The sequence below is a fragment of the Penicillium concentricum genome (assembly GCF_028827145.1).
Source record: "Penicillium concentricum strain IBT 3081 chromosome Unknown utg000002l_segment0_segment0, whole genome shotgun sequence".
Classification (NCBI taxonomy): Eukaryota; Fungi; Ascomycota; class Eurotiomycetes; order Eurotiales; family Aspergillaceae; genus Penicillium; species Penicillium concentricum.
Window position 1 is genome coordinate 2,388,622 of NW_026622755.1, and position 23,528 is coordinate 2,412,149.

At 47.9% G+C, this 23,528-nt stretch overlaps 10 protein-coding genes across 10 annotated transcripts; 5 read left to right on the forward strand and 5 right to left on the reverse strand.

The window, feature by feature from the left end:
- Window positions 1–132: 132 nt before the first annotated feature.
- On the reverse strand, window positions 133–1,206 carry N7517_004481 (SDR family NAD(P)-dependent oxidoreductase; the record flags this gene model as incomplete). Its single annotated transcript, XM_056722211.1, has 5 exons — window positions 133–403; window positions 459–720; window positions 770–994; window positions 1,044–1,084; window positions 1,139–1,206. The coding sequence occupies 5 exons, from the start codon at window positions 1,204–1,206 to the stop codon at window positions 133–135; spliced, it is 867 nt and encodes a 288-aa protein (XP_056578461.1).
- Window positions 1,207–1,575: 369 nt separating this feature from the next.
- On the forward strand, window positions 1,576–3,088 carry N7517_004482 (acyl-CoA dehydrogenase family protein; the record flags this gene model as incomplete). Its single annotated transcript, XM_056722212.1, has 5 exons — window positions 1,576–1,864; window positions 1,916–1,941; window positions 2,013–2,190; window positions 2,246–2,569; window positions 2,634–3,088. 5 exons carry the CDS (start codon window positions 1,576–1,578, stop codon window positions 3,086–3,088), a joined length of 1,272 nt encoding a protein of 423 aa, XP_056578462.1.
- Window positions 3,089–3,207: 119 nt separating this feature from the next.
- Window positions 3,208–5,204, reverse strand: N7517_004483 (fungal specific transcription factor domain-containing protein; the record flags this gene model as incomplete). The annotated part of the gene is made up of 3 exons (XM_056722213.1): window positions 3,208–4,159; window positions 4,190–4,346; window positions 4,409–5,204. 3 exons carry the CDS (start codon window positions 5,202–5,204, stop codon window positions 3,208–3,210), a joined length of 1,905 nt encoding a protein of 634 aa, XP_056578463.1.
- Window positions 5,205–6,422: 1,218 nt separating this feature from the next.
- N7517_004484 (fungal specific transcription factor domain-containing protein) lies at window positions 6,423–7,792 on the forward strand (the record flags this gene model as incomplete). Its single annotated transcript, XM_056722214.1, has 2 exons — window positions 6,423–7,133; window positions 7,208–7,792. 2 exons carry the CDS (start codon window positions 6,423–6,425, stop codon window positions 7,790–7,792), a joined length of 1,296 nt encoding a protein of 431 aa, XP_056578464.1.
- An 86-nt stretch (window positions 7,793–7,878) lies between these two features.
- N7517_004485 (uncharacterized protein) lies at window positions 7,879–9,769 on the reverse strand (the record flags this gene model as incomplete). The annotated part of the gene is made up of 5 exons (XM_056722215.1): window positions 7,879–8,218; window positions 8,283–8,423; window positions 8,475–8,658; window positions 8,713–8,767; window positions 8,822–9,769. 5 exons carry the CDS (start codon window positions 9,767–9,769, stop codon window positions 7,879–7,881), a joined length of 1,668 nt encoding a protein of 555 aa, XP_056578465.1.
- A 618-nt stretch (window positions 9,770–10,387) lies between these two features.
- N7517_004486 (uncharacterized protein) lies at window positions 10,388–12,160 on the reverse strand (the record flags this gene model as incomplete). The annotated part of the gene is made up of 4 exons (XM_056722216.1): window positions 10,388–11,061; window positions 11,142–11,638; window positions 11,694–11,871; window positions 11,938–12,160. 4 exons carry the CDS (start codon window positions 12,158–12,160, stop codon window positions 10,388–10,390), a joined length of 1,572 nt encoding a protein of 523 aa, XP_056578466.1.
- A 558-nt stretch (window positions 12,161–12,718) lies between these two features.
- N7517_004487 (cytochrome P450) lies at window positions 12,719–15,046 on the reverse strand (the record flags this gene model as incomplete). The annotated part of the gene is made up of 4 exons (XM_056722217.1): window positions 12,719–12,890; window positions 12,942–13,108; window positions 13,161–14,270; window positions 15,038–15,046. 4 exons carry the CDS (start codon window positions 15,044–15,046, stop codon window positions 12,719–12,721), a joined length of 1,458 nt encoding a protein of 485 aa, XP_056578467.1.
- Window positions 15,047–15,921: 875 nt separating this feature from the next.
- Window positions 15,922–18,855, forward strand: N7517_004488 (GH92 family glycosyl hydrolase; the record flags this gene model as incomplete). The annotated part of the gene is made up of 10 exons (XM_056722218.1): window positions 15,922–16,320; window positions 16,385–16,531; window positions 16,583–16,703; window positions 16,752–17,267; window positions 17,318–17,408; window positions 17,462–18,003; window positions 18,059–18,147; window positions 18,201–18,271; window positions 18,325–18,417; window positions 18,477–18,855. The coding sequence occupies 10 exons, from the start codon at window positions 15,922–15,924 to the stop codon at window positions 18,853–18,855; spliced, it is 2,448 nt and encodes an 815-aa protein (XP_056578468.1).
- A 910-nt stretch (window positions 18,856–19,765) lies between these two features.
- N7517_004489 (uncharacterized protein) lies at window positions 19,766–20,113 on the forward strand (the record flags this gene model as incomplete). Its single annotated transcript, XM_056722219.1, has 1 exon — window positions 19,766–20,113. One exon carries the CDS (start codon window positions 19,766–19,768, stop codon window positions 20,111–20,113), a length of 348 nt encoding a protein of 115 aa, XP_056578469.1.
- A 1,601-nt stretch (window positions 20,114–21,714) lies between these two features.
- On the forward strand, window positions 21,715–22,863 carry N7517_004490 (glycoside hydrolase family 16 protein; the record flags this gene model as incomplete). Its single annotated transcript, XM_056722220.1, has 2 exons — window positions 21,715–22,514; window positions 22,563–22,863. 2 exons carry the CDS (start codon window positions 21,715–21,717, stop codon window positions 22,861–22,863), a joined length of 1,101 nt encoding a protein of 366 aa, XP_056578470.1.
- Between the last annotated feature and the right edge of the window lie 665 nt (window positions 22,864–23,528).

The following is a 23,528-nucleotide window of genomic DNA, read 5'->3' on the forward strand; positions in this document are numbered from 1 at the left end:
AGTTTTGGACATTTTTCCTTTCACAATCATGCTCGTGCACTTTAAAAATGGGAACCTGAGTACATCTTTCCATAGATATTTCTCCTCATTGGTGTTATAGCACTGGATTGTTATTCACATAAACCAATCAATCTACATATATCTACCCCCGGTACATTCAATACAAGTCGCTGTGACGTAGGATGACATCGGACTAGCCAGAAACAGCATAACGTTGGCCGCATCGTCGACTGTACCCGGCCGTCCAAGAGGGATATCTGAGGTATCCCTAAACTTCCGCGCGTTGGCAGGGATACCAGTGACGATATTCTGCCCAGCAAGCATAACCTTTTCCTCTGTGGGCGGCTTGGTCAACCGCGTATCCATCCAGCCATAAGCGACAGCGTTACAACGGACATTGTATCTTCACCATGTTAGCGATATTAACATAGCCTAGAAGCGAAGCTATCTAGACATACCTAGCCCACTCCGCCGCGACTGTCTTGGTAAGTCCCAGAATCCCTGACTTTGCTGTCGAATAGTTAATCTGGCCCATTTGGCCGTGCAGCCCAGACGTTGAGGACACATTGATGACGGTCTTGGGCATATCGGCTGTCTGAGGATCCATCCAGTGAGCAGACAAGGCGCGGATCATTCGAAAAGGAACATAATTGTGGATTTTCATGATCATGTCCCATTTTTCGTCGCTCATCTTGTGAATTGCGCTGTCATAGCAGAACCCTGATATTGTTAGCATTGGATATGTGGTGGTATGGTGATTGTTGTGTACCAGCATTGTTGATTAGACAGTTGACCTTCCCGAATGCCTCCAACGTTGCCGCGACTGCTTTTGTCGGGAACGCTTCGTCCAGGGCATCTCCCACAACGCATACTGCCTCGTATCCTTCGAGTCGCAGCTCCTTGATGGCCTCATTGGCTTTCGTCTCATCTACATCCGCAAGCACGATTTTCGCTCCTTTGGACGCGAGAAGGGTTGCCGCTGCCCGCCCAATCCCTGTGGGAGGTCAGTGAGGCATGCAAAATATTTATCGAGTCCAGCACACCTTGCGCGCCGCCCGTAATTAAAACGACATGGCCATCAATCCTAAGCAATTTATCAGCTTTGTCTCCTTTTGAAAGACTAGAAAAATGCATATACCTGGAGGGGTCACGTGGGTGGTTATTATGAGCCAACTGATTGGAGATTTGTTGCAGTCGTTGAGCCATTCTGGTGATTCTTTTTCTTTTCTGTCGTCTTCAGAATTGAGAATTGGCTATCTGGTATAGTACTTTAGAGCGCCTTTTCTGTACCATGACTTTGTGACTCTCGACCCTGGTATCCAATTCCGCGGAATTATCGAGCACTTCGGAATTGAATTCGGAATAAACAGTCTAGAATACTATCACGGTTCATGAACTTAGATTTCTCGGCCCCTCGGAAATAAAGTGATCTCCGATATTGGGAGCAATGGAGAGGGATATGCGGCATGATACTCGCTTATCAGAGTCAATTGAAGACTTAAATACAACAGCCCGCTACAAATGACGCTTCTTTAATTTCCTTACCACTTTGTTAGAATCCAATCTGTACACAACATGACTTCATCCGCTCTAACTTCCAACATTCCCTTCGCCGATCCATCATGGCACAAGGATACAGCTCACCCATACTATAAGGATTCCCACCGAAAGCTGCAGCGCTTTATCCGAGAGTACGTCGACAGTGAGGTCACGCCCAATGCAGGCGAGTGGGAGGTACAAGGATATGTACCTGATGAGGCTTTTCAACGTCACGCCCAGCTGGGCTTCTTGGCCGCTGCAGTGTTCCCACTTCCGAAGGATTGCATTGAAGGGCTGACATTGCCTGCGGGAATTCCGGCGGATGGTATGTGTAAGAAGTACGAAGTCACTAAGCACTGCTGACAGTATCTAATAGAGTGGGACGAGTTTCATGATGCTATTGTAAGTTTTCCAAGAAGACCCTATATTTTCAATGTTGCAATGAAGCGCTAACCCAGAATGTAATCTGATAGCTCATCGACGAGATCGCCCGCTGCGGATACTTGGGCGTTGTCTGGGGAATCAATGGTGGAGCTACCACTGGCGGAGCACCAATTGCCTCTTATGGAACAGCAGAACAAAAAAGGAAGTACTTGGCACCGTTGTTGCGAGGACAGCAGAAGCACTGTCTCATGGTGACGGAGCCGGATGGTAAGCCAGACTGGAGATATTCAACTGTACGAGACGCTAATCATGTCCATTGCAGCTGGCTCTGATGTGGCTGGTCTTACCACGACGGCCGAAAAGTCCAAGGACGGCAAAAATTGGGTTATCAACGGAGAGAAGAAGTGGATCACCCAGGGCCAGTTGGCTACGCACGCTCTCTGTGCTGCTAGAACTGGCCCCCCGGGTGCTAAGGGAATCACAGTTTTCATCTTGGACATGAAGATGCCGGGAATCACTGGAAAGAAGATGTACAACTCCGGTGTCAGCAGCAGTGGCTCGACGTTCATCGACCTACAGGACGTTGTGGTTCCAGTCGAGAATATCCTCGGCAAGGAAAACCAAGGGTTTGAGATCATCATGTCGAGTATGTTCACGAGTTCCTAGCAAAGGCCGAGTTGGATGCTTGCTAACCCAGGAAAAAAAATTAGCATTCACCCACGAGCGTTTGTGGGTTGGCATTACCGCACTACGTCTTGGCCGTGTTGCTTTGGAAGACAGCTACCGACATGCCCTACGACGCGAGACCTTTGGCAAGAAGCTGTTCGAGAACCAGGCAGTTCGACTCAAGTTCAGCAAAATGGCGGGTCTTATTGAACCCGTTCATTGTTTGATGGAGGATATCGTGCACCGGTCGACACGTACTGCGCCTCTCGCGTTCTCGCCGTGGACTGCGCTGCTTAAATTCCAGGCTGCACAGAATCTTGAGAGCATTTCTCGCGAAGCACAACAGGTCTTTGGCGGATTGGGATACTCCAGGGGTGGTCTTGGTGGGAGGGTTGAGCAGATTAGTCGAGATGTGCGTGTGCTGGTTGTGTCAGGAGGAAGTGAGGAGATTCTCATGGACATGATTGCCAAACAACAGAAGAAACTGGCGAAGCTGTAGATTTAGATAGACGAGGTGGTAGCATGTCTTTACAAATCAATGTTTGACTAGTGTGACATATCCAGGATTTCATACTTCATATTTCATACTTCATATTATCTAGCTCCATTCTTTCAGGATTATAGGTTAAGTCCATAGAGTGGATCTTCAGTCCCCCAGTTCCCAAAATTCATCTGTGAGGGCTGCGCATAGAAACCCGTGAGGCTGATGTTGTGAACGTCATATACTGAGTCGAACGGAAATTCGAGGTCAAATGCGAAATCGACATCTGTGTTCCAGCCGGTTCCTGATGCATCTGTTGGACCATGACTCGGCAGCATTGCAACTGGGATATTTCGTGACTTTACTGCAAGCTGTTTGACAATATCTGACAGCCCACAGGTGTTCATAATGGCGGCCAGCGTGTTGCGACTTCGTTCCGCAACTGGATACCAGGGTATAATCGCGTCCAATGTCTCCATAATAGCAGACAGCCACTTTCTTTCTGCTTCTTTATCCTCGTCTGGTATCGCACTCACAATATCTGATATCAGAGCCACGGCAGCCGAGAGGCAGGTAGGGTTAATGGTGGAGAAGATTTTAGAAGCACCGTGGTGTTGCCTGTAGGTCAATAGTAATTTTGACACCCTGATTGCATTCGCCGTGCAGATTTGCTGTGAAATTTTGGTTGTCTGCCCTTCTAGGCATCGTCGCCTCGGCGCCGATTTGGGACCGCGGTTGAATATATATGTTGCAAATGGTCGGTTTAGAAGGATAGTTGTGGATAAAAATTGGAGGTGAAGAGCGCAGACGCTCGGTGATATTGAGCGAGTTGCATCCCACTGCAGCTCTGGGGCAAGATTTAAGAACCAGGCGAGCAGCTTTCGGCTCACTTGGGAGAGTCTTTTCACAGAGAGGTCTTCGTATATCTTCTCCGGGGGACCGTTGATCACAGATAGCACATCATTTAGTAGAGATGCTAGCTCGACCCACGTAGCCACGAGTTGGTTACTTGTACCCAAACTCTGCGCGGAGAGTCGGGTCATATTAAGGTCATCCAGACGAATGGCGGTCGGTCGACCTTGGAACGAGCTGTACAATCTTTAAAGCTGTTAGTACCACTAGGCAGGCATATCATGAGAGGAAACTTGCTTGTCAAGAACGTAACATCCGTAAAGTGTTGTCTGTCGCACTCGTTGATCAACCTCAGTGAGCAGCCCAGCAGCTACCAGGTTCTTGCAATCTTCATGCAAACCAAAATCAAAGACTAGACGGTACGCTATGCCTACAGAATAGTCAACAAGCCTTGTCCAGATACCTCTCAGCATTGGAATGACCAACCTGGGTAAAGCCAGCACGCTCTGTCACTTCCCAACCCCGCCAAATAGTAACCAAACAGACACAAGCCGGGGATTGTGGAAAGAGTGGGATTCTCCATTTCAAATAGTAGTTCAGCCTTTGCCCGGCGGGTATAGATGGTTGCCAGTGTTTCCCGGTGGACTAGATCATCATCGAAATTTAATGACCTGAGAAGCAGCGAATATAGCAGAAACCATGAGAAGTAATCTGACCGTTCCCCTAAAGAATATCCTTGTCGGAAAGTCTCTTCGTCGAGAATTGGTATTGCGGCATTCTGGTACTTGAAGAACAACCCAATCAGGTGAGTTTGAGTTTCGGGGCTATCGGCCATTGCCTCTCCGTCGATATCGATAGAGTTATCCCCTGGCGAAAATGGACCCCTTTGTCTCTGGGGTGACTTTGCTTTTGCTTGAGGAAGAACAGACACCATTCTCATGTATGAAGAGTAGCCGAAGTACCTTAATTGACCGTTGTCATCCACTGTGAGGGGAGAATTGTCTGTTTCTTCCAACGGGTCCTCAACGTCATTCGAAGGAGTTCCGTGAGCGGATGAGTGGCGAGAGCTGGACTGGGACAGCCTTCTGGCATGCCCTGCTGGTCGTAAACCCATTTCACTTTCCATGATATGGAGATTTAGAATAACTTCACTCTCCACTGACTCGGGAGATTGACACTCATGGAATGCGTCCGGGGTCGAGGGAACCGCATGATGGTTGGATTCAGCGGGCAGACTGAGAGAAGAATATCTGACAGACTTTAGGCGATCGCGAAGATTCATTATGCTAGAATCGTGTCTGCCCAGTCCATGAGAGTGTCTGTAATGGTTCTTGCTAATACGATCACCGCAAGGACTGGAACCATGGCTAGGAGTTGAGAGTTTCCGTCTGAGACAATTGGTAGTCGACATTCTTGAGATACAAATTCCCACGACATTGGTTATTAAGAATGAAATTCCGATCTGAGATGTACCGATTTGCGTTGCCGGGGGGGGAGCGGGGGATCATCATTGTCCTCCGCGTTATTTGACCAATGGGGCGGTGGCCTTAGGAATATCTTGAATTTCCCCCGGCTTTCTTCCGATATGTTTTCACTTTTGAACACACGCCATGAGCACTCGAGAATCGAATGCCCCAAAAAGGCCCCGGAGGGACAAATATATATCTCGCGCATGGTAAGGCTCTTTCCCTTTGCATTCTTTAACAGTGACCAACGGGCATCTGCAGCCAAGCGTGTCAGCGCCGGAAAAGCAAGGTAGGACCTAAATCAATAAACCAATCGAATTATTCTGATCTAGATTGCAGTGTTCTGGTCATGATCCTTGTCTCAGTTGTCAAGCCCGAGACCTCACATGCATTTACAACACCGAGAGACGGCGTCCAAGAAAGGCCACTTCGAGAGGACGGCGGATTCCGAGAACCATAACACTAGACGGAAGCAGGGTCTCTCTTAGCCCTGAATCCGGCTATATATCACTGTAATCACTATCCCTCTCCCGGGGTCAGCCAGTGGAAAAGAAGACATCTAATGATCAAGTAGGCCAACGAATCTGGAAACTGTTGATGTGCGAGAGACTGAACCGTTGTATCACCCACCGGTACATACGAATTCATCTCCCAGACCATGGGCTAGAACCAGTCTGTATAGATGTGTTGGAAGGGATTCCACTCCCATCTCTTTACGATCCCAGATCTCAGAAGCACGAGCTTTGTTCAACCCCAGAGAAGACGCCGGATCTGAAAAAGACAAGGAATTTTACAGTCGCAGGGAAACTCATTCTGTGGAGCTGCCTGATTTCTCCAAAATTGAAGCATCGCTACAAATTTACTTCGAGAATGTGGGCAAGCACTATCCCGCCATTCAACCGGAAAATACCAGGTCTCGCATACATGAGACTCTTGAGGACTTGGGATATCCCTCATCTGATTGCAGGATAGATGTTCACTATGTTGCCGCACCAACTGTTGCGTTGTTGTGCATTATCGTCGCTATTGCCGAAATGACCGAGAACAATGCCTCGTCTCCCGACACCCGAGCTACGCATTTCGCAAACCGTGCTCGTAGCTTGCTACAAACCTTTGAAAATCTTCCTCCAAACCTGGGAGCTCTTCGATGCCATACCCTGATCACCATATATCTTCTGCACATGGACTTTCTGGATCTTGCCCTACAATCTATTGCTGTCACTGTTCGACTAGCAATGGCCCTTCAACTTCATCGGCGATCGTCCTCGCCCAGAGAAGAAAGCGACTCTTACGACCAAAATCTGTGGTGGACAATCTACACCCTGGATCGTCACCTTGCGTGTCTTGGTGGGATACCTTATCTCATCAGAGACGAGGAAATTGACGAACCGAGACCAGCACAGGATGGACAATTCAAAAGGTTCTCTAGCGTGACATACCTCAATTGCCAAAACGAACTCGTTGAGCAAGATGGACCGGTGGAGGGAAGCCTTCATCAGGAAGCCATGTACTTGGAAGTTTTAGCGCATTTGGGGCGCGTTTGGGCTTGTATCTGGAACGACTTAGTCATTGATAGCTCGAAACCCGACTGTCGATGGCAAGCAGCAGAAATATTGGACGCCCAGCTTCGCATTCTTCAACAACAGCTCCCAGCTGAACTCGCCTGGAGAAGTCCGTCAAGCCTCGGGAGAGATTTACAAAATATTCAGGAAACTGCAATGCAGAGACAGCTTATTATTCTGATGGTGAGATATTCCTGTCTCCTCGGCCTGTATATCCTTCATATCCACAAGGCACTGACTTTGGTAATAACAATCAGCGTATCAATACCCTCCGACTATTCATTCGACGAAATCCCGCTTCGAACTGCACCTGTCTAGACAGGAAATCCCCGTATGATGATGGTGCAGCCATTTCAGCGCAAACTATCGGAGCCATAGTGAATTTCAGCTCACGCCATGAAGGCCTATTGCCAATCGGCCACTCTATCAGCACGACTCTCGTCCAGTGCATCCTATACCTAATAAACACCATCAGCGAGTCCTCCAATACGATCAGAACAGAATCAGCCTCCTCTTCTGTAGTGTCGGCTTACCAGGTGTTGGTCGATTTGTCAGAGCATTGTGTATCTGCAAGAAATGCAGTTGAGACACTTGATGAGGCATTCTTCCGCTACGGAGACAGCCCGGTGCGGCCTAAAACTACAACCCTACCACAGCCACAGCCACAGCGTGCAAGTAGTAGCCATCTCAATGGGCTGGAAGGCACCCGAGAATACGGACGGCGTCGGAAAGGAAAGAAAAGTGATACTCCGACTCCCAGCGAGGACGGTCCCCGCGGAAACGAGCTTTTCGATCGTCTACAAAAGAGTTACGAGAGCCTGGACAGCTTGCTACCGAGTTAAATACCTACTCTATAGATTCTACACATATCTAAGGCCAATTTCAAGGCAATAGAAAACAATATATTGACCCTTATGATCGACTGATTCTATAGTTTTGCCTGCGGAGGAGTAGACTCGGTATCATCCATGTCTTTGAGAAGCCTTCTCAGCAGCTTCCCAGTCGGGCTCTTGGGCAACGAATCGACAAAAACCACACCTCCCTTCAACTGCTTATAACCAGCCACCTGGCTCGCCACAAACTCGGCTATCGATCGCGCGGCCTCTTCCGCATCTCGCCCAGACTTTCCCAGCGGCGTTTCGGATACAATATACGCGCGTAGGAGATCGGTTGCGTTGCGCTCACTCCACACACCGTGTACGGCCGCCTCCTTGACACGTGGATGGCGGACGAGTATCTCCTCGAGCTCCAGGGGTGATACTTGGAATCTATTGTGAAAGAGTTAGCCTCGGTTCTCGTATGAATATGACAAAGAGATATTGGTGGCAGTACCCATTCGACTTAATAATGTCTTTTATACGGCCACTGACAAAGAGAAAGCCTTGCGCATCTAAGTATCCTATGTCACCTGTCTTGTACCAGCCACCATCAAGCATATGCTCTCTTGTGGCTTTGGGGTCTCCCAAATAACCCCTGGTGAGTGATTGTTAGACTCAGTCCCAGAGAAAGTTCAAGAGTCCTCACATCATGATATGCGGGCCACGCAAGGTGATCTCGCCCGGTGCACCATCACCCACATCATCGCCGGTGGAATCGATAAACCTCATCTCGGCGTTAGCAATGAGCTTCCCCGTCGCATTCAACGGCATCTCTTTGTCGCGAGTACCCGATTGAACGCATGCACCGGAGGCTTCAGTACACCCGTATGCTAGAGCCCAATTAGCATTTGCCGTCAGCCAATATGAATTTGCAGAGGACATACTCTGACATAGCTTCACTCTGGGGAATACTGTTCTCAAGTCGGCAGCAGTTTTCTCCTACAGGGCCGTCAGTTAATGCGTCAACATGGGTCAATACAGCAGAAGTCCTACACTCAAAGGAGCGGCTGAGCACGTAAAATACTCCAAAGCCGGATATGTGTATCGTCGAGTTACCGGGCTCTCGGCAAGCATCTTCGCAACAGGAGGAACCAATCTAGCCAGTGTTGCTTTTCGCTCGGATAGAAGGCGACAATATGTTTCCAATTCGAACCGGGGCATTAGGCAGACATAGTAGCCTAGCCAAGGAGCCCCCGTAATGGCCACATATAGTGCATAGACGTGGGATAAGGGCGGGAAGAAAACCTCGCGCATGTCACTCCTCCAGTTGTCAGGATTATCGGCGCGCAGCTGGTAGTTCACGGCAATGAGGTTGTAGTGGGAGAGAACAACAGCCTTGGGATGACCAGTGGTTCCGCTGGACAGAATGATTGCCGCAGGTACCTGTCGGTTGTCGCCATTTGCAAACGAGTGAGCCGCAATCTCCTGCAAGTTCCCGCCCACGTCCGGTTTTGGCCAACTAGACCACTGTGAATGAGATTCTCCGAGTGCAATAACCTTAATCGCTGAGCTCACTGGACCGCTCAGACTGAGGCTCTTAGCAAGCTTGACAGCAGCGGTGCTGCCGACAACAACATAGTCTGGTTTGACAAGCTGGATACCGTACGCGATCTCAGTTGGGGACAGAGAATCGTTTATCAAAGATACGACACCGCCAGCCCACCACACAGAGTGTACGGCGATGATATAATCGATGCAGCTGGACGATATCACGCTTACAATTTGCCCAGGCTTCAGTGCGAGTTCTTTCCGCAGCCATGCGGCCCCACGCTTGACCAGAGTATTGAATTCACCGTATGAAATCGTTCTACCGCTGAGTGCTTCCTCGAATATGATTTTGCTCGGAGATATGGCGGTTGAGTTGTCCAGCAGCGTCGCTTCCGTTATACTGAGGTGAGTTGGGATTCGTACACGAGTTTTGGAGCGGAAGATGCGAGACATGGTGTTGAGGATTCTCTTGTTGACTTGGCTAGAACGATGTGATAATAATCTCCTAAAAGCACAAATCCTGAACATAAATCATAACTTCAGTAGGTGTGTCCCTCGAGCCCCGGAATAGCCAACTCTTGCGATATCCCCATTTCCGAGTCCGAAGAAGCTTTTCCATAACCGAACCTCCGAATAATACTTGAATTTGAGTTATGTACAACCGACCAACAATTTTTCCCGACTCTGTCAAATTCCGAGATTCCTCCAATTCCGCGGAATGTACCTGAGCGCGGGAATCCCGAGAGTCAGCGTCTCTGGACATTCGCGCTTTTTGATTCGGAAAAACCAAACAAAAAAAAAAAAGGATAAAAGATTAAACTCAATGGGTTAATGAACAGTCCTGATGTTTCTTGTTCATTATGTCGCTTATTTCATCTCGTAGGTAATTACGAGTAGAGAACTACAACGCTCTTAACTCGGCGTTCGCTCTTCTGCCCTGTAGTATCTATATGCACTTTGAAGCAGACAGGGTACGGATAATCTTCAAGAAGGATTTTTAAATTCTCAGACTGATTTGAGACTTATCTATGGACATCTGGGGATGCACCGTGATATATTTGATCAATCCCGTCACGCTCGCTCGTCCACATTTTCTACTTCCTGAACTCCAGCATTCTCCTTCCGAGGCTCAAGTTCCATATCCTCCATAGTAATTCCTTTTCTGTCCAACTCTTGTTGATATACCGCCACTTGATGAGCATCCCCAAACAAGGCCGCAATCTCCTCCAGCGGTTTATGTCTAGTGTCATGGTAGGTGAAAATGATTATGACAGCCGCGATAGCTGGAACAACGACAAAAATCGTGTAAAATTTCCAACCAATGGCTTCGAAGGCATATGGGGCCGCCTCGAGCCACATCAGGTTAGTTAGAGCAAATGTGCACATGGCGAGCGCCAGGCCCTGAGAACGGGCGTAACTCGGCCATATCTCGGTGATGTAGAAATAGGTCGGTCCATCCAAGAATGCACAAAAGGTAGCTTGGAATAACATAATAATGGTAGCGCTAGCGATGAGCCCACCACGATTTGTGCCTCCTAAGTAGAAACTTTGTAGAGCGGCTTCGATAGCCATAAGGACTGCGCATGCCCCAAGACCGAAAGAAATGAACCAATGTCGGGGCACACGATCAACCCATAGCATTGAAAGAGCGTTGGTGATAAGTCCAATGGATTGGAATCCGACTTGGAAGCCGAGGATCTGGACCGTGTCAAAGCCAAGGCTTGCCCATACGACGGATCCATAGTCTGGATAACACGATTTCGCATTAGTCCCCATATAGCATACGGCCGCTGCTCGCCCCAATTCACTTGCGTGTTTGACTCACTCAAAATGACTAGGACCCCACAACTGTAAATACTAAATTCCAAAAATACCGTCATGATAGCTCGCTTGCGTAGGGACGCGTTCGTAAAAATACCCCAGTAGGAAGTCCGGAAGCGAATATCAAGCTCGATCTGCTTCCTCATCTGATAGAACTCCCTGGTAGCGGATGCATGAGGACCAGAATCATTCTTGTCGGTATGGAGTCGCTTGACAATTTCCCACGCCTCCTCAGTTCGATCACGAGAAAGCAAATAGCGAGGGGACTCGGGCATCCAGTAAATACCACACAGAATGATTGTCGGAAGTACCATTTGGATTCCCACGATTCCTCTCCACTGATTCTCTCCAGGAACAAAATAGAATCCTAGCCCCACAAAACTTGCAATGCAATATCCAAATAGCATCAGAAGAGCATGCGCATCAGAGACAGCACCACGGATTCCGGGAGGTGCAAGCTCAGCAATCCAAACTGGAACGCTGTTCTGGATAAGGAAAGATCTGGATCCAAATAATCAGCCTTGAAGCGTGGAATATGCGGGGCTCGAGTTCATACCCCAATCCGTTGAAAAAGCGGAAGACGATGAACATAGCCGGATTGACTGAGCCCGTGAGTAAAGCACCAGAAACAAGAATAACTGCGTTTCCAACTGCCGCAGTGAACTTTCGGCCAAATCTATCGCTCATCCACCCCGCCAAAAAGGCCCCAAACACGGCACCTGCTTGGTATATACCTACGAGATCACGTTAGCTATTGATACTTATTGCTCCCCATGCTCTACTATTGGAGACTGGCTTACCATTGATTGTTCCCGTAATAGCACTAGCATTCGGGTTATCCACGAGCCCCATATCTTCTTGAAAGGATGGCTGCGTCAGAGTTGTGGCGATATTCGCAGCCGTGTAACCATAGGCCGCCGAGCTGAGGGCAATGAAGCCAATGACAACAATACTGTATACATTGACATGATTTTGGCCTCGAGAAAAATTGGCAAAATTTTCATCAGCCATTACAATGTTCATGCGCGAGAGGGCAATAATAGGTCACTTGCAATATCTTAGTATTTTATACTGTCAACTGGGGAAGTCATCCTTTTATGGAACAACGAGCTCGGGATATTCATCCATGGATCTGTGAACCTTATTCGAGTCCAGGAAATCTTATTACCCCGCATTCCCACGTTTTTGATGATATCCATGGATTTGGTAGGCTTTCATAATTCCGAGATATAGTCAATTCCGACCCTCAGGAGTAGACAGTTAAAAAATCAACTTTTATGTGTGGTTAGATATATCTAATCGGCAGGCTAAATTGCTGACATTATATAGATAGCAGTTTCGAAGGCATAGACAAAGCGGGCAGTTGATTTTGCATGGGGCATTTGTAGCTTCACTAAGCTTGATATTTCGACTCCGATCTCGACGGCGAAGACGAGAGCAAATAGCAATTTTTCCTATCTCCATTGTATTGTATAATATTTCGAGTTTCTAGGAAGGGAAATGAAGAGGTTGTAGAGTTGATAGTTATTTTACTCAATACTAGCTTATCATAATTGAAACACTATCCCAATATATAAGTGCCTACTTTGTCCCAATAGTATGAAGTGCCGGGGTCAACCTCACATTCAAACTACCTTTTTCCCAAACCACAAATGAGGGTTGCTTGATCCATTGCTTGGAATCGGGAGAAAGCTCCATATCAAAGTTCCAAATCATTCGGGCCAGGATCAATCGCATCTCTGCATATGCAAGACTAACTAATATCAGTAACTAGGCATATTGCACTTCCTGGGACTAGACTTACTTGCGACCGAGGCAGTTGCGTGGCCCCACGCTAAACGCCTGCACTGCATTTCTATTGTCGGATTCAAATTCGGAGGCACCCATGAACCTCTCTGGGATGAAAGCATCGGGATTCTTGAAGTTTGCTGCGGAACGGTGAGCTGCCAGTATCGGCACTCCGACAGCCGTCTAAAATGCATCAGCCTAGTAATATAACTTCGTTGAGTCAACGTTAACTTACTCCCCCAGGGACCCATCTCCCGCAGATGAAATCCCCTTTGCCCTCAACCATTCGTGGGAACCCGTACGGGACAGGAGGGTACATCCGGAGACCTTCATTTAACACGGCGAGTGTGTATTTTAGCTGATTAACCGCAGACCAAGTGATTTGGTCCTCGGAAGTGAATGCACCACGGATCTCTGTTTTGAGTTTGTCGAGAACACCAGGAACAGTGAGTATATAATATGTCACACCGGACAGTAAAGTAGCGGTAGTCTCTGAGCCTGCAATAATGAGCACATAAGAGTTGCTGACAAGCTCATCTTCAGTCATTCCCTTCTCAAGAGGTTGCTTTAGCACGTTGCTAAGGAAGTCCGGCCGCCCGTTGTCCCCATTTGCCATGCGTGCCTGTACTTTCTCCTTTGTCATCTCATTCTGATGTTTCTTTTGCTCTCGTACCTCTTTGGGAACGATCCATTTCATGAGGAGGTTCCCGGCAGGGACCCGTCGCAGAACGTTTGCCCATGCGGCAGTGCGGAAATGGCTGAAAATGACCGAAACCCAGAAATGATACTGCGAATTCTGCAGACACCCGAATGATTCGCCAAATGCGAGATCACCGATAATATCGAATGTAGTATAGTTATACCAGCATGTCATGTCGACAGTAGCGCTACCGGACTCGGCAAGTCCATGAAGCCGTTGAACCAACAGGTCAACATAGCCCTTGACAATGACTTCCTGGCGCTGGAGGCTCCCTTCTGAGAATCCATGGGACAGAGAACGTCGATATCGGGCGTGGGTTTGATCATCGGTTCGAAGGATGCTTGGTATATGGTTTGGCCCAACAGATACATGGCGTTGATCCTTCGGGCGCTGGGATTTGCCGGGGCGAATGGCATAGATTTCTTTCCAGGCCTCGGGGTTCGTGAAGGTCACTTCGTTTGGGGCGATGCGGACTACATCGCCATACTTTTCATGTAGCTTTTGTGCGTCCATTGGCAGGCTGCCGCCCAGCACAGATCGAAAGAACGGAAGCGATGTGGCTGCATTTGATTTGGGGCCTGGAAACGATGCTAGAGGGTGAAAGTAAAGGTTGTAAATGATCAATCCGGTCAAATAACAAATGCCCTGAAAATATCAGCATTTTCAAACATAATTTCCCGTGATAACTAACAAGTAGCACCGAAAGTATAAACCAGCTAATCACTGGGCTAACGTTTGCAAATGATGAAGGTTTCGATGAGACTAATCGAAGTAAAAACGTCATTATGGTTGTTGTATTCTCCCAAAACTTGTCAAAAACTTGTCAAAAAAGTGATTGACAATGCCAGCGCGCGAATAAATACAACCCTGTCAGATCTCTGCGTTAGAGATTACATCATGGGATATACTCCGCAATATCTACAAGGATTCCAATATGGGCTATTGGAGCAAATTCGGAATTTAAGTCGGAATACCTCTCCGGAAATTGACTCGGAATTAGAGACATTATTAGCTTTTGGCCGTGATTCCTGATGGCTGCACCAACAGGATCAGCATTTACTCATTATAAATCAATAACCACCCCTCTTCATACATTCCCTGCGAGACTAAAAGCAGTGCCAAGGCTACGATGGTCTATCGCCATACGATATCCCAGCTCACGGAATGGAACAGAGTGGCATAATAGAGGGGTCGGTAGTATAAAATGAAGCAATTTTGCTTCAAATACGGTCATTATTCTACTTAACTTGTTAATGAATTACTATTGTTAAGTCTCGCACGGTATGGTAAAGCATAGTTCAATTTCGACTTTAGATGAAGAAATGAGTATGTATCTTCATCAACATTCCGTATTTTCCTTCGCTATTCTCCCCCCATTTTCGTTGGATTTGATATATATCATGAATACTCACATTACTCATGATGACAGCGAGATGAAAGCAACCATGTAGAAGATTATCGATAAACAGTTTCCAACAAAGACGGCACTAGCGGTATCTATTCGAGTCTCCATGTTGGGTCCCCGCCCATACCTCACAATGATCAAGGTCCAATCAGGCTAGTTAGTATTCGTAGATGAGTTTGTATTGAATATAGAATCAATACACAGTTCAATAAACCGTACAGTGATGTACCTTTTATTTATGAAATGCTATGGTGGACCCCAATCTAACAGTCTAAGATCCATGATATATATCTCTGCCAGTGCGATATACAGATCAAGGGGCCACGGTTTAGAACGGTGATTTCAGCTATGCATGAAAGGGGCAGAGACCATGCAAGGCTTGGTTTACAGTCGAAAGCCATTTGAACTACGACGCGGGTTTTCTCCCTTCTTTTTTGATTTATCCGCATAGATCGTCATCCAAGCTTCCACTTACTCGCTTAGTGCTGCAAACTTCGGGGCCTCGATATCCGAATAAGGTCCGTATGTCATCAAATATAACCTTTCCACGGATTATTGCCGATCAAATATGTCATAGAGCGCATCGACCCTAGAGCACAGATGTTCGTCACTGTAGTCGATTATACTCATCCAATAAATTGATGCGGGGTACGCTGTTGGTACAGGAACATGAATCTCTCTTGAGCCATCCCCTCTTTCATGCTAATCTCCAAAGGTCCTTACCCTTGTTTGGAGCGTAATGTTACATCGCTCTTCACCAACCACATGGTGGAATGTATATAAGTAAAAGCGGCGCAACCTAACCTTTTTACCTAATTACCACTTCCCGGATATGAGACTATAGAGCATGTCTCGTAGTCTTCAATCTGAACCGCGATTATAAAGTACAACATGCTTCTCCGGTCTATACCTCCTTTCATCACGAGCGTGTTATGTCTCTACACCCCCTCCGCAATAGCAACCCTGGTAGATCTCTCACAGTATGTGAATCCACTAATCGGCTCCGAAGGCCCCGAGCCGGGAACAGCCTTCGGTGGAGGCGATATATTCGTGGGCGGTGCACTGCCATTTGGCGTGGTCAAGGTTGGGATTGACTCAACTGCCGCAAACTGGAGCACCGCCACTCTGAATGGCGGGTGGACCCCCGATGGGAATGTCACGGGTATAAGTATGATGCATGAGAGCGGAACTGGCGGATCGCCGAAATATGGGCTAGTCTCACAGATGCCGCTGACGTGTGTGGATTCACCTGTCAACGTGCTTGATAATTTGACTTACAGTCAGCCGAGGGTATGTGGTTTTTGTTCGTGGTTCGAGTTGATCAAGGCCACAAATAGGACTGACCTGAAGATAGGTGGATAAAGATATTGCCAAAGTGGGATATTTCAAGATTCATTTGGAGAATGGAATCACGGTAGAGTTGTCGGCGTCGCGCCATGCCGGAATCATGGAATATTCTTTTCCAGATGGGGAGAAACATATCCTTATAGATGTTTCCCATGTATGTTAATTTGGACTTTCTTTTGAAGCGGTACTTGGCTGATAGCGATAGTATCTACCTGGTAACGCTGGCGATGCGAATGGCCAATTCTTTGCTGGGGGTGAGATTCAAATGGAAGCCGACGGCAGAGCGTACAGTGGGTATGGAACGTATGTTGGAGGCTGGAACAATGGTGAGTCCCACGCTCACACACACAAAGCGGTGCCTAATTAGATGATAGGTGCTCCGTTCACTGTGTACTTCTACGGAGAATTCTCCAAGTCTCCAGACAATTCGCAGACATTCTCTGGCGCGAACACAGATCACATGCCACGATATCAAAATCTAGCCAATGGCGGCATGAGTGAGCCAACATTCAGAAACACATCCAGAAAAGTGACATCCGGGCCTATGAACAACCGGATCGGGTTGCTGTTGAGCTGGAACGATGGCCCTGCCTCGCACGTTACCTCGCGTGTCGGCATCTCGTCCATATCCACTGACCGGGCTCGTTCATATATACAAACAGAAATTCCCTCGTGGAAACTGAACGACACAGTAGCGGCTGCCGTGAAGGAGTGGAATGAAGATGTCTTCAATAAGGTCCAAGTGTCGCTGGATGACTCTGCCAACATGACTCATGTTAGGTTGCTGTATAGCTCTTTGTATTTCATCCACCTGATGCCTTCCGACCGAACGGGGGAGAATCCTCTGTGGGACTCGGACGAGCCATACTGGGACGACTTTTATACAATGTGTGAGTAGGCTCATTCTAATTTCGCCGGCGAATACTGACTGATTATCTAGGGGACATCTTCCGCTGCACGGTCAGCTTTTACCATATCTTCCAGCCCGAGTACTACGAGTCGATGATACGGGCTTTGATTGATATCTGGAAGTAAGGAGATAAGAATAGCAGTGCATTATTTCACACTAATGTTGATATTTTAGGCACTCGGGATACATGCCAGAAGGGCGTTCGGGAAACTGGAACGGACTAGTCCAAGGCGGTTCTGATGCTGACAACGTGCTAGCAGATGCCTATGTCAAAGGCTTAAGAGGCGCAATCAACTGGACGGAGGGCTATGCGGCCATGAAGAAAGACGCCGAAGTAACGCCATACAATACATTTGACCCAACAGACCTTACGGCCAGCACGAAAGAAGGGCGCGGTGCACTTGATGACTGGAAGGAGCTCGGATACGTGTCACAAGATCGGAACACACGCTGCATCTCACGCACAGTGGAATACAGCCTCAATGACTTTGCAGTCAGCCAGGTCGCCGCTGGAGAAATGCCCAGTGACCGGGAGAAGTATCTCAATCGATCCGCCGGATGGCAGAATATCTGGAATCCGGATGTGAAGAGCTTAGAATTCACTGGATTTATGGCACCTCGTTTCTCGAATGGGTCCTTCAATAACAGCGGATATGACCCGCTCTATTGCTATGGGTGCGAGTGGCAGGATTATACGTACGAGGGTACTCCATGGGGTCAGTCATAGCAGCATATTCTGCTTTCAAACACAGCTAATATTTGGTCTATTAGAATACTCTTTCGTGATTCCCCACGATGTGAAGACCCTCATAGAATTCATGGGAGGGCCCAAGACTTTCGAATCTCGACTGGACCTGATGGTAAGCCAGACTGATAATCCGACAGGAGCAATCACTTATTGATTCGACCCTAGTTCAAACCAAACATGTCTGTTCAAAACCTCGGCGCAAACGGCGCCGGCATTACCACATTGATGAATATTGGGTATGAACTGGAGAAACTACTGGCAAGCAAAACGCTAATTGCTCGTGGTGTAGAAACGAACCCGATTTCGCCACGCCCTACCTTTACAACTACATCAACAACCAAGCCAAAAGTGTTCACCAGTCACGCAGCCTGGCTATTCAATAGTTAGTCTACTTGGTTCCTATACTATCCAGACCCTTGCTGACACTCATCACATTAATAGTTTCAAGGATACCGCCTACGGAATCCCCGGAAACAGCGACGCTGGTGCCATGAACTCCTGGCTTTTATGGCAAATGCTCGGGATCTATCCGATTGTTACACAGCCCGTATATCTTCTCTCATCGCCGTGGTTCCCGGATCTTAACATGACGATCAGTGGAAATAAGACACTGCGCATCTCCGCAACCGGGCTAGAGCAAGGGTACTACGTGCAGAGCGTTAAGATAAATGGTGAGCAATGGGAAAGAAACTGGTTTGAACACGATGATGTTATGACGAATGGCGGGAAGATTGAATTTGAGCTTGGGGAGAATGCAAAGGCATGGGATACTGGCGAGGTTCCGCCTTCTCCCGGACACGTGCGATTGGACGAGGATTAGGTCTTCGGTTGTGTTAAAATAGGCTGGATAATGTTTCATGCTTGATCCTGTTTTAGCTGAGCCGCAAATTTATTATCTGCGACAGATAACAGCATCCAAAATATACTACAATGGTAACTCATTTAGACTCTCGGGTTATTTCTGGGCATTTCTCCACCACATGGCCCAGTTAATAGCCCGTTGCATTCCTTCTCCACACGTCAGGTTGACAAGACTTTTCATGGTGTGACATGCATAGCAAGCGCATGTGGGTGCTGCAAGGCTAAGTATTCCGCATAAGTCGGCACAATATCCTCAATTGACAGAATCTAACCTGGAATTACGAGGACAATGAAGGTAAGCAGCCAATAATGGCACTAGACAAGGGTTACTTGACTCAAATTCCAAGTTTGTGCTGTGTGAAAGGGAAGATCGCTGCTATTTCAGGCCGCCAAGACCGAGGTCCCTTGACGTCAGAAGCGGGATAAGAGGAGGTTGGGACAATCAAGAGGGGAATTATGAAATTCGGGTCCGGTTTTAATAAGATGTGAGGCTCTAGCTCTGGCTCTGGCTTTTCTTTCCTCTTTTTCATCTTCTGTGTGGGTGATTTCGTCTCAATTATCTATACCCACGCTTTTTTCTTGGGTGCTGGAGTCAAGATCGCATCGAGACCCACTGTTTTGCATTCTGCATACCATTACCAGCCACCAGGGACTGAAAATTCCAATTCTCCGATATCAGATCGAAAGCATTGCTAAACAGATAGTCCACACATTGCAGTTATGGTAATAATCCCCATGGACGTTGCCAAAGCCCCCTTCCGTGGTTCATCCAAGCAACACCCGCGCGGGCCGGACGGAGAACCACGGATCGCATACTCTGGACCTTATAAAAGCTAATAATTTCACTCCCCCAGGCTCCTATAAATTTCATGCTAGAGCCTCGGCAGTCAACAGGCGGCGAGAGCTGCCCAAGCACGATCTCCAGCGGTGGCATTGCAGGTATCGTGATCGGCTCGATCGCAGGGACCCTCCTCATCCTCTGGCTGTGGCGAATATTCCGACTTCCCGGTGCGTGGAGCGGTGGCGATAAACCTGATGTCGGCTATCGGGCTCCGATAACTCGCAGCAGTACTAGTAGCCGCGGACGGAAAAAGCGTCGTCGTCCGTCTGCGTACGGTGACTATGTCGAGAAGCCGACTACTGTACGCAGTGTACGGCGGTACAGTAACCGCGATGATTTGCGCCGGCCGGCCAGGGTTTACATGACGGAAGCGTGAATGTCCAGTGGGGATTATACCTCAGATATATGGAATGGCTGGAGCTGGTGCATTGGTATTTTGGCTATTGGTCTTGAACATATCAATTGGCAACGGGATATGTCTGACGGAGCCAAGTAATTATGAGACATGACATACATATGACTGAGATTTAACGACTTGATGAGAAATAAATTTAGACCTGGTCTGTGCATTTTATGATCCCTTTGTTTCTGAATTTGAAATCGGACGCCAACCCCCTTAGTTTGGATTCCGGTGTATGGTCAAGAACGATCTGTTTCAGCCCTTTTCATGCACACTGCACATGTGGCGGGATAATCCAGTCGGACAACTTGCTGACGGGTACCTGAGTGCTGAGGGAGTGTATGCCTTGATCTGGTCGAGCGGCACTTGGCTGTGTGTCACCGCCGAGCAGTGGCGTTTGATCGATCAGAATTACCGAAGTCTCCCCTGATAAAACTTCAAGCCAGTACAGCTGAGTCCATTGAACATCGCAAGTTAAACGCCGCACCCGTCATTTTGCTGTTTCGACGAATAAGACGGCGTAAGGGTGTGGTTCATAAAGCTAGCATCGTTGATAGGAAAGTGCATTAATGGGGTGTGCAGGTAAGACAGGGGAAAGGGCCCACAGGGGAAAAGAAGAAAAAACAATAAAATAAAAGAAGAAAAACTTGGGTTAGACATCTCCACTCATTGACTGGGGGGACGGACTTGGCTTCTTGGTGGCTTTGTTATTGGACCTCCTGAGCGGAGCATTCCTGAAATTTAGTTTGGTAGGTCTGAGGAACTGGAGGAACTCTGAAAATACTACGGAGTATGTTCGTGTTACGGTAGTGTTATGATTGATTTCAAGGGGGTGGGTGCATGATGATATGGAGTCCAATCTTGGAATTATTTCCCCGTGGCGATTATCAATTGAGTTTCTGATCTTCATTGCAGTCTCCCTCGGATGGCCTAGGCCCGAGGTAAACAAGGTATTATGCTGCATTTGAGCCAGGGGAATAAAACAAAGAATACCTAGCGTAGCACATATTGAATCTATAAACCAGTTATAAATTCTAGAGGATATATATATTGTACCTGGCGTGTTCGATCCTTATCAGGGTTCTTTGGGATCAGCCAATCGGTGGGTAATCAGGAACCAATCAAAATCGCCCGCCTAGAAATAATTATAGTGAAAAATACTGGGCAAACCCAAATAGGTTTAGCATCAGGCACAGGGCCCCTGGGGATGACTGAATCTGGTTAGTGTGATGCACCAAAATGGAACCCCCTAACCTAGACTGGCTAGTTAGTAAACTCGACCATAATCTCTGCAGCTTTCCCCTTACGCCCCTACAACGGTGGCACACAAAAATAATTAGGCCCCAAAACACCACTAGCCTAATAATGTCCTCCACTTTGCACCTAAATTGGTGGCTGCTTTCCCCTTCTCTTGATGTTCTTCTTCCCACAAACTTAGGATCTTGCTGCTGGCAGACTTGCCTTACACTCATTACCGTGCACTCGCACATCCACTCTTTATCGAATCTCGAGTAGTCTCGAGTCCATTCCTTTTGGATCCAACAGCATAAGCAATCATTTATATACATCAACCCACCATGTTTTTCTCACGCATTGCCATTCTGGCTGCTTTGGCTAGCTATGCCACTGCTCAAACCTCGACCGACTGTGACCCCATGAAGAAGGATTGCCCTGCGGACCCCGCCCTGGGTACCGAACACACATGGAACTTCAACACGACCTTGGACGAAAAGATCTGGAAAATGACCACCGGAACCTACGATCACGATGAAGAAGGAGCCAAGTTTACCCTCTCCAAGGAAGGAGAGTCTACCCTCCTACAGTCCAACTTCTATATCTTCTTCGGTGTCGTCGAAGCCCACGTCAAGATGGCCAAGGGCGCAGGCCTGATCAGCAGTGTGGTCTTGGAGTCTGACGATCTGGATGAGATCGATTGGGAGTGGGTAGGATACAACACTAGCCAAGTGCAGTCCAACTTCTTTGGCAAGGGTAACGATAGCTCCTTTGATCGCGGCGGATACCACGACGTGACGAACGCAGACACCGAGTTCCACAACTACACCACATACTGGGACCAGGATAAACTCCAATGGTGGATTGACGGCGATATGGTTCGCGAACTCAAATACACCGACGAGAAAGCCTTGTTTGGCAAGAACTACCCACAAACCCCCTGTCGTGTCCAATTCAGTCTCTGGCCCGCTGGTTCGCCGAACGCGAGAAAGGGTACTATTGAGTGGGCCGGTGGCCTTGTCGACTGGGATAACGCGCCTTTCAGTATGACCCTTGGCAAGCTGCATGTTAAGGATTTCCACTCTGGCAAGGAATACAGCTATGGGGACCGCACAGGTTCCTGGGAGAGCATCAAGGTGTCGGGGTAAGTGTTTCCCATAAAATTATCTAGGATACCACTAATGAGATATAGCGGAAACTCGACCGCACAGGAAGAACTGGAGAAACCCGAGCCTTTGTCTCTGTCAGAGAAATGGGATAATCTCGGCGAGGGAGCCCACATTGGAGTCTACATCGGCGCCGCCGTTGCCGCTGCGTTGCTTATCGCAGCCTTCCTATTCTTCTGCCTGCGCCAGCGCCGCAAGGGTCGTCTCGAGAACGCATTGGGCAACAACCCAGTTCCTCTTAACCGTGACGAGATGCAGAATTTCCAGAAAGACTGGAGGCAGAGCGAATGGAAGCAGAATGGTGGTTACCAGCAGGTCAACAACTAGCCGGCTTGTCGAGTACAGACACTAGTAACCCCACGAACTTGCTTTCGGTCCCCTATAATGAACAATTCTGTGATTCTTTTTCATTTCGTTTCGCGTCGTGTCCGGTCTTGCAGATTGCCCCCATGACGACATCAATATTGGACGCCTGTGAAGGCCAACGGAGTCGGAATAATGTCCCCTTTCCTTTCGTCCGGGCTTTCTGGCTTACCGTATTCTTTTATACTGTCATCTCTCTCGCGTATACGCAGAGCCACTCGCTCTGATCCCCCTTTCTGTTGATATCCCCCTTTTTGATCCTTGGATCACAATTCCCTTCGTTGGCGTTGTTCAGGCCGCCTTTTGCTTTGCAATCTGCTTCCCCCTACACATGTAAATATCTTGCCATATAAACGCACTTCTTTTTACTGCTTGATCTTAGTGGGAAATTGGTGTATCTCACCTGTTGACGTGATAAGCCATCCAACATTTGGCCAGGGTCTGTAGTACTCGGAATCTTTGTGACTTTGGTAACGCCACTCAATGACAGGTCAGCTTACAGGTGCAGCCCGTATTACTGTGTCACACTGAATAACTGCGGGAATTTCTCATGCAGGATGATCTCACAAAGCTGCACATGGTCTCGAGCAAGTTCATACACGAACACATCTTAAAAGTCAAGACGTGGG